An 8790-nucleotide genomic window follows, 5' to 3' on the forward strand; every position below is an offset into this window, starting at 1 on the left:
ATTCCTTCTTTCACTACAAAGCTACCCTAACCCTATCTTGGCATTATAACTTGCATTTCTTTTGCAGCTCCACATCATGCCACTTTGAAGGACAAGCTACAAAAACTGACAAATGAAAATATCAAGGTTTGTTACAAGATGCAGAATTTTTTTAAAGGTTTACAAAAAGGACATAAATGTATACAGTAATAATCGGAATCATTGAGATGAACTTTGAGAGTTAATTGAACGTAGTTTTAATAAATCAATATCCTTGACCTATGATATGTTTATCAAGCACAGTTAATTTGATGAACAATTGTCTAACAATATCTTATTACAGTACTGCACATACGTGACGAAGTATGATCGCCATGGCTACAAGTCTCGTAAGCGTGTTCTGTTCCTGGCAGTGACAACCCTGTTTGTTGTGGACGAGAAAGATTGTAAGGTGAAGGACAGGGTTCCTTACAGCAGCATTAAAGGTTGGTTTATACAAATGTTTGCTTTCCAATTTAGACAAAAGACTTTTTCTTAACTTGTTTCTTACATTTTTGTATTAAATGGCAACTCATGTCAGATTCTACATACAGTTGAACACCGTTAATTCGAAATTGTAGGGACCCAACAAATTACTTTGGAATAGCGATGTTTCGGATTAACAATTTTTATTAATACGATACACTCGGTTTGAGTTATCTTTCGTACACAAAAATATTTGTTGATTTAGTGTTTAATATTTGGCAAATAATTCGTTATTATACTTCTTTATTAAAACAACATAAAACATTTAAAACAAAATGACAGCAGATGTATGCAAAGCGGTGATCGATTCAGATGAGGTAGACATTTTCGAATGATATTTTCAGATTGTGTTTAAAACCAGCAATTACATGTATACACACTACATCACCCAAATGAATCGCTCATTTTCTGACATCGATGTTTGTAACATACGCGTTCTCAATATCATTCTTTAACAAGAGCTAATTGTGCTCCATTGTCACCTCAAGCCCATGCCCGAGTGCATTTGCAGAATGGTGTAAAAAAATATGACACGATCGAGTTCGAAATAAGAAATGATAAATAGGTGTGAAAACCAAATCGGGACCGTAATTTTTACTTCGGAATAGCGATTATTTCGGAATAGTGATTACGGATTAAAGACCAAAAATTTAGTTAAACAAAGAAGATGTAAAATCGGGACCGAAATGTTCGGAATAACGGTGTTCAACTGTATATATAAATTTGTTTCAATGAAAACTACAGGAACAAGCCCAGTAGTCGAAGATTAAAAAATAGATCCTGTTTAGAGGAACAAGTCAAGGGCTCAACCGACACAGCACTACAGACTCAAACATATAAATAGCACATTGAACCCTCAAACACATTCCATTTATTTGCCCGTCAGTACACATTGTATGTCTGTATTTGCTGTGTTACCAGGTGTCCATACAAGTAACCTGATGGATGGCGTGTTTGTCATTGTGGTGGCTGCCTCAGAGGAGAATGGAGCATGCAAGGTAATCACATACGGAGGTTATTACACATGCATGTGTCATAGAAGAAATACTGAGCATTATGACTACAGGGGAAAATAAATGATAAAGTATATTTCATATTTGCCTCTGGTACATATTAACATGTAGAATGGTATTTTTTAATAGAGGACATGAACTTTGATTGTTGATTGAAGCTCCAGATTTCACCTACACTGCTAGAATTGATTTAGATATGTAATAAAGGTGACTTAGGGTTTAAAATGTGTGTTGATGAAGCTTTCTATATGTGTTCAGTATTCATTTTATTCTCAGTAATATTCAAGAAAGGACTTTTATTTTTTTTCAGGGTGACATTATTCTACAAAGTGACCATGTGATTGAGACACTAACTAAACTTGTGATGATATCCAACAATGAAAGTGTTCTACAAATTGCGGCCAGTGGAGTGTAAGTTGCCAATTTACCTTTTGAATAAATGAACCTTGAAGGAATTATATACAGTGAATCAATCTGATTTTTAAGCCTTCCCTTTATTAGCAATACATTTAAAAATAAAAAATTCTGTCTTCGGTCTTGTATAAATTTTGTTTGAACTTATTTGATTTATCTTGATATTTAAGCTGTGCAGACATCTCAACGCTGATTTAAATCACTCTTAAGTCTGTTTCCTGGATAGAAACCAGTCCTTTCTAAAGGCCATGGGAAAGTATCACTGGTGCTCTCACCCTGGTGGTGATACCTATATACCCTGGTGGTGACACCTATATTCACCCTAGTGGTGACACCTATATTCACCCTGGTGGTGACACCTACATGTATACCACTGGACCATTCTCACCCTTATAATGTACATATTGAGTTGTTTTATTCGATTTTTTTGTGCACAAGATAATTTGTCAAGTATAACATGTTCATGAACCCATTAATTCCTTTTGGTTTTCAGAATCAATCATGACCTTGCGGGTGGAAAGCAGGGTCAGATTGAGTTTTCCAAGGGAGACAATTACCTGGTGAAGAAGGGGAAAGGGGGACAACTGCTAGTAGTAGGTATAATTTGCACTTGCACGAGACACACTGGGTTTGTTTAATTCACTCCTAAATGTTCATGTTGTTCAATAACACAATTTTGATAAGAGTTGTTCAATAGAATGCACAGTTACTAACAACTTGTATTAACACGCATTTAGAAAATGAATTGGATTACTAGTTATATCTAGTGTTAACATTGGATGAAATATTTTCATGTTCTAAAAAAACGAAAAATATAATCATATACTTTGTTTATGTTTTAAAAGAATTGCAAGTTTTAAGTTAAGGTATCCCATCCTTCATTTAGGTTTACATATTCTTTGAATGTCTCATTTTCTGTAAGGTTGAATTTTGATGCTTGGCAACTGCAAGTATATCATATTTGTATCCTTTGAAAGAGTTTTGGCTACTGATGCAGAATAATTTTTATCACATGCTTACCCTTGTTTTCCGTGTAATATACCCATTACGAATATTTTTTTTCTTACACATGTGTAAGATAACATATCAGACATTTCTATTGGCTAGACTAATCACACGCGACCTAGATATCCCTCCGCATTGTTTGTAAACAAAATGGTTTAAACGCAACAAATACTTACCTCAATAATGAAGCGGTAGGACTTCCGGGAGACAAATGGCTAACGAATCATAGTGCCAGAAAGCATCTTGTTCGAAAACTTTCTGATAACAATGTTCCGCCAACCAGATAATGCAGATTAATAGTCACAGAAATATCCAGTCAGTCAACAAATACAGCCACATTAGTGACAAACAACACGAGAACATTTCAAACATCTCCATCTTAACAGGCAATATGCGACCAATGCCATAAAATTTGCTTGCCAGTTTAATCAGCTGTCGGTTAACAAAACACAAATACGAATTCCGCAGCACAGGTTTTCTCTCCATACGTACGTCCCAAGACGGTAAGAACAGCTTGTTCTCTGGAAACCTTCTTGATGGAACTTTTTCAACATCAACATCCATGCAGTGCAGAGTAAGGCTTCGTCGTAATCATCTGCATGTTGTGAAAATCCATGTACACTAAGAAAACGCTTCAAAGTCATCGTAAAAAGCGACAGCGAATAACTTTTAAATCCGTGCACACAGTAAAACTTGACAGACCGATGTAGGTCACATAAACCGCGTAAAGCATGTACTCTCAGTGTGACGTCATCAAATACTTATTGTGGTTTAATGGTTAAAATTGTTCGTTATTCATGTTGTTGGATATTTTACTACACATTTTCATACTTGTGACTTGTTCAGCGCTTTATCAGAATTAAAACTTGATAACTGCTAGCTGTTTTTGTCATTTTCATTTGGAACCATTTATATGGCGCATCGTTGACATTCCACTCAGTGTACTTTGGCTGTCAAACAATGGGTTTAGAAAGTGGAAGGTGGGACTGAATTGGTAATAAAAACACCGTTTTAAGCATGTGATAAAAAAGATCTGACACTCGTTGTCATTTTATACAAGATTTTTATTAAACTCGTCCATGAAAGTTGTTAGTAAGCTCGCCAGAGGCTCGCTTACTAACAAATTTCATGAACTCGTTTAATAAAATCTGGTACTAAATGACAACTCGTGTCAGATCCTATATATATATAAATCAAATGGCCAGAATGGCCAGAAATGCAGTATAGACATTAGTTTTTGTGGTGTTTAGGCTATGCTCTATACTCCTATTGTAATTGAGCATGATATACAATATGTGTACTGTAACGAGATTTGCCATCTCTCATTGCAAAAAATGCATTTTGTGATAAAAAAAATAAAAATCTGCAACCTAATGCTTTCAAATGATACCAGCTGTAACTGATGTTACCAGTGGACAAAATACCCTCATTTCCACCTTTTGTCTTTTACAGATGGCTCCAATGAACTACGGCTGACCAATTCTGACCTTGACCTTGGAGCAGAAAGGACGAGTTAAATGTGCTGACCTTGACATTAGAATTTCAAGAAAAGACAAGTTAAATATGCTCCCACGCAGGGATGCTGTTTGATCTTGCCATAACTTTTGTTAGCCCAGCTAGTATAAGAAAATGTATTTCCTTGTAATTTTTTTTTTTAATAATTATGGTGTTGTCATTATACCATGAGTCAGTTTTGAATAGCATTAGCTGATGGAATTCACATTGGCCAGCATGGTGTACACATGTAGAAGGATATCATACAATTGTTGAAGAAATTAAAGAAATGGTGCTGTTGACTGTTTATATAATTATACCATGACTCGTCTATGTGATTTCATATTTACATTTTTTTTGAGATGCCACGTAACAGTGCCATGAATTTTGTGAGCTTAGCTCATGTCATTGATATTAGTGGTAGAACTACCTACATTTGTGTATGAAAGATGTACAGAGCGGTTGTATATGATCCAACTCATTCTTTACTAGCTATTGTTTTCCGATATCACCGCTCCTGAAATCGAAAAATAGGGTTGGTTGGTCAGGATTATTTTGAGGAATAAAATGGGGTAAGGTATATAAAAATAGGGTGGGGTAAAAAAAATGGCTGGTGGGGAAACTGGAAACAATTTTGTGTTTGTTATGTATACAAGGCAATCTCAGAACTATTATGAGACAATGTGTTAAACATTTGACAGACTTTTATAGTGCCTTAAAGGGACTTGTTCAGGTTTAATAGGGACAGACATTGCTTGCTTGTGTCTGGGACCAATAATCTTACTCTCTGCTTGTGTGGAATGTGAACAAAGTGCTGGTTTCAATTAATATCAACAGTTCATATTAGAGCTCTAAGACAGAAAATGCTCTATTAAGCCAAAAGAAGTTGGTATTACTCTTATAAATTGAATTATATTAGGCTTGGATTCACACATTTCTTCTCAAATGTTCATATAAGAAAGTAAAATTAATCAATTTTAATAAAGTTAAAAAAAACCTGTGAGTTGGACCCTTTAAAGACAGTTTGACTAAAAGTATGTAGTTCTCCATGTATACCTACATGTACATGTTAATGGTAACATAACAAGTAGTAACTAAGATATTATGAAAGTTATTTGTTTAATCCACAATGTATTGTGTTGCTTATTATGTTACATGTACATTATACATGTATGTTTGTTATGATATATTTTTCTAAACTAGAGTGCATACGCCTGTATATTTGTGATATTTTACAATAGTTAACCAAATTGATTTTGGACCAGGTAGCCTTTCCATATTTTTACATTGTTAGTCATTTAGCTGTACCAGAATTTATATTTGTCATTTTTCATCTTTTTACATGACTTTTGTATAAAAATCTAGATAATGTTCTGGAAAATTGTTTGCCAGTGCCTAAAATATTTTTTTATTAGATATTAATTGTTTGTGTCTTATAATGTGGGAACTTAATATCTTGCATTTTGAAATATTTTGGATAACAAATAAACGCCTAAGTAGCTGAACATTTAACAGATCCTAGATCGGATTCTACCATCAGGCGCGTAGCTAGGGCCAATTTGGGATAACCAGATCGATGACGGACAGCATATTAACCCCTCCACCCCCTATCCCCATTCGGTTTTTATTTCAAATTCAGGGGTTTTCCTATTACAAAAACTTTGACCTGTCAAAATTTTATTATGCAACTGCGTATTTGCGTACAGTCAGCTACGCGCCTGACCATTATCTGTTTTTGCATCATGTTTGCGTATTTTTTTTGTGTATCTTTTTTGCAACCATTACCGTAATATGATTGAAAACATATATGGAATATTTTTCCATGTGTAAATTTATGTTGTTTGTATTGGTGTATTTGTAAATATTTTATTCAGTGCAATTTTCAATCCATTTTGACTTACAAACATGAACATGTACTGTGTATGCTATCAATTCATAGAATAAACATTTTATTGTTATTAGTGTTATATTTCCTGTACCACTCTCATTCAAAACCACTATACATCACCGTTAGGGCCAATATCACAGTTACTAAGACAGAACTTATTATGCCCCCCTTCGAAAAAGAGGGGTATATTGCTTTGCACAGGCATGTCGGTCGGTCGGTCGATCGGTCCCCCTATTGTTTTGGGGGGGTCATTGGGCCAAAGGTCAGGGTCACAGTGACCTTTAATGGTAAAAGGTCTGAGTGATAACTCGACAATGCCTGCACCCATGGCCCTCAAACTTGACTTGGAGGTTGGGCCTGACCAGTAGATGACCTCTATTGATTTTACGGGTCTTTGGGCCAAAGGTCAAGGTCACAATGACCTTGAATGGTAAAATGTTGTCCGTGTGTTTACTCTACAATGCCTGCACCTATGGCGCTCAAACTTGACTTGGAGGTTGGGCCTGACCAGTAGATGACCCGTATTGTTTTTGGGGGTCATCGGGCCAAAGGTCAAGGTCACAGTAACCTTGAATGGTAAAAGGTTGTCCGAGTGATAACTCGACAATGCCTGCACCCATGGCCATCAAACTTGACTTGGAGGTTGGGCCTGACCAGTAGATGGCCCCTGTTGATTTAAGGGGTCAAAGGTCAAGGTCACAGTGACCTTGAAAGCAAACTCGACAATTCCTGGACCTATGGTCATCAAACTTGACTTGAAGGTTGGGCCTGACCAGTAGATGACCCCTCTTGACTTTGGGGATCATCAGGCCAAGGTAATTCAAAAACGTTAACAAATCTTCTCCCAGTGATATCTCAACAATGCTTGAATCTATGATCATCAAACTTGACATGTAAGTTGGGCCTGACCAGGAGTTGACCCTTATTGATTTTAGGAGTCATTGGGTCAAAGGTCAGGTTCACAGTGACCTTGAATGCGAAAATGTTTCAAGTGGTAATTGGACAATGCCTGCACCCATGGCCCTCAGACTTGACTTGGAGTTGTGTCTGACCTGTAGATGACCCCTTATGATTTTAGGGGTCATCGGGTTAAAGGTCAAGGTTACAGTGACCTTGAACGAAAAAAGCTTGTCTGTGTGATAACTTGTCAATGCCTGCACCCATGGCCCTCAAACTTAACATTTAGATTTTTGGTGACCAGCTGATGACTCCTATGGATTTTGAGGTCATAGAGTCAAAGGTCATGGTCATAACACACTCTATCCTCAAGTTTTGAATGGTCATAATGTTAAAACTGCCTCAACGGCATCCAATGTCAGCGACAAATCAGCTGTCATTTCGGTCCATGCATATTTCATTTAATTGTCCATATAATCCTGACAACATGGCGCTCAGGGGGGCATAATGTTTGACAAACATCTCTTGTTGAAATGTGTTTGATTATGGTACGCCATGGTTCAGTCGTTTCAACCCTGTCACTATAAGCTCGTGCATTCAATTAAATCTTCACAAAACTGAGTATTATAACTGCGGAAGTACTTTGTCTCGCCGGTCTTACTCTTAAATGTGTCGTTATAAATGTGATTTCGATATTTCTTTCCAACATTTAGAGCATCGCCCTAGGTCTCCATGTGTGCTATATTCAGAGCTACAGGAATCCTTAAAGCACAATTAAGTTACTTAAATTGAAGCACTTCTGAGAAATTTAATGCTCGGCATAGACATTCATGGTGTAATCAAAATAAATTATATAAAATAACTGTTTTCTGGATATGATCTAGTTTTCATTCATGGAATATGCTGAAAAATTTGGTCATGGTCCAGAAGCACTATCAAGAATACTTATTTATGCAGACAGTATGGTATCGCTTGAAATGGTTTTGTTTTGCGCATTGAAAGCTATATGTTTAAGGGTTGCATCCCGTGTTTCGTGCTTTCATGCAGTTTGAACTCTCGTGCACGATCATTACATTCACGAAGCGCGCTTTAAATTTTCCGAATAAACGAGCGCACGAAAGTCGGGATTCAATCCTTTTATTTGCATTTTATTTTTTCATTTTAAATGTTTTAATTTCAATTGATTAACGACTTTAGTTGAGTTACAGTAAATGACAAAAGTTATTTAAAGCGTTTGACCTTGGCGAGCAGAAATTATTACGCGTTGTCGGTAAAGATCTTTTTCCAAAAAAAACAAACTTTCGAACGACACCAATACTAAATGTCTGAGTTTACCGTCTTTGATCTTACATCAAAGGTCTTTATAATAGGATGATAAAACATATGTCTGAGTGTGTGTCGCCTTACCCCCTCCCCCTTTGGTAAGGCGGAATCAGGGTCATTTTGGGCGGTATCCCGGATGCCGATGTAGGTACGCCGGATTCTAAAACAACAGCAAACTGGTGGATTCGGATCCCATAAGAAAACAAGCAAACATAAATGACAGTTATAAACTGCTTTTGCTCTACAAATAAA

The 8790-nt window shown here is 36.4% G+C and overlaps 1 protein-coding gene across 9 annotated transcripts in view; it reads left to right on the forward strand.

The window, feature by feature from the left end:
- The window catches only part of LOC128231690 (unconventional myosin-Ic-like), a 30916-nt gene extending 24528 nt beyond the window's left edge, over positions 1–6388 (forward strand). For 8 of the 9 annotated variants that reach the window (XM_052944775.1, XM_052944770.1, XM_052944772.1 and 5 more), the window contains exons 25-30: positions 68–126; positions 323–464; positions 1426–1502; positions 1828–1928; positions 2425–2528; positions 4389–6388. In XM_052944775.1, coding sequence (XP_052800735.1) covers positions 68–126; positions 323–464; positions 1426–1502; positions 1828–1928; positions 2425–2528; positions 4389–4453 — 548 coding nt within the window. In that variant the 3' untranslated portion in view covers positions 4454–6388. The remainder of the gene's footprint in view (positions 1–67; positions 127–322; positions 465–1425; positions 1503–1827; positions 1929–2424; positions 2529–4388) is intronic. The other variant, XM_052944776.1, reaches the window with a different exon arrangement.
- The last annotated feature ends 2402 nt before the right edge of the window (positions 6389–8790 follow it).

Source organism: Mya arenaria, chromosome 4, assembly GCF_026914265.1.
Source record: "Mya arenaria isolate MELC-2E11 chromosome 4, ASM2691426v1".
In the NCBI taxonomy this organism is placed as follows: Eukaryota; Metazoa; Mollusca; class Bivalvia; order Myida; family Myidae; genus Mya; species Mya arenaria.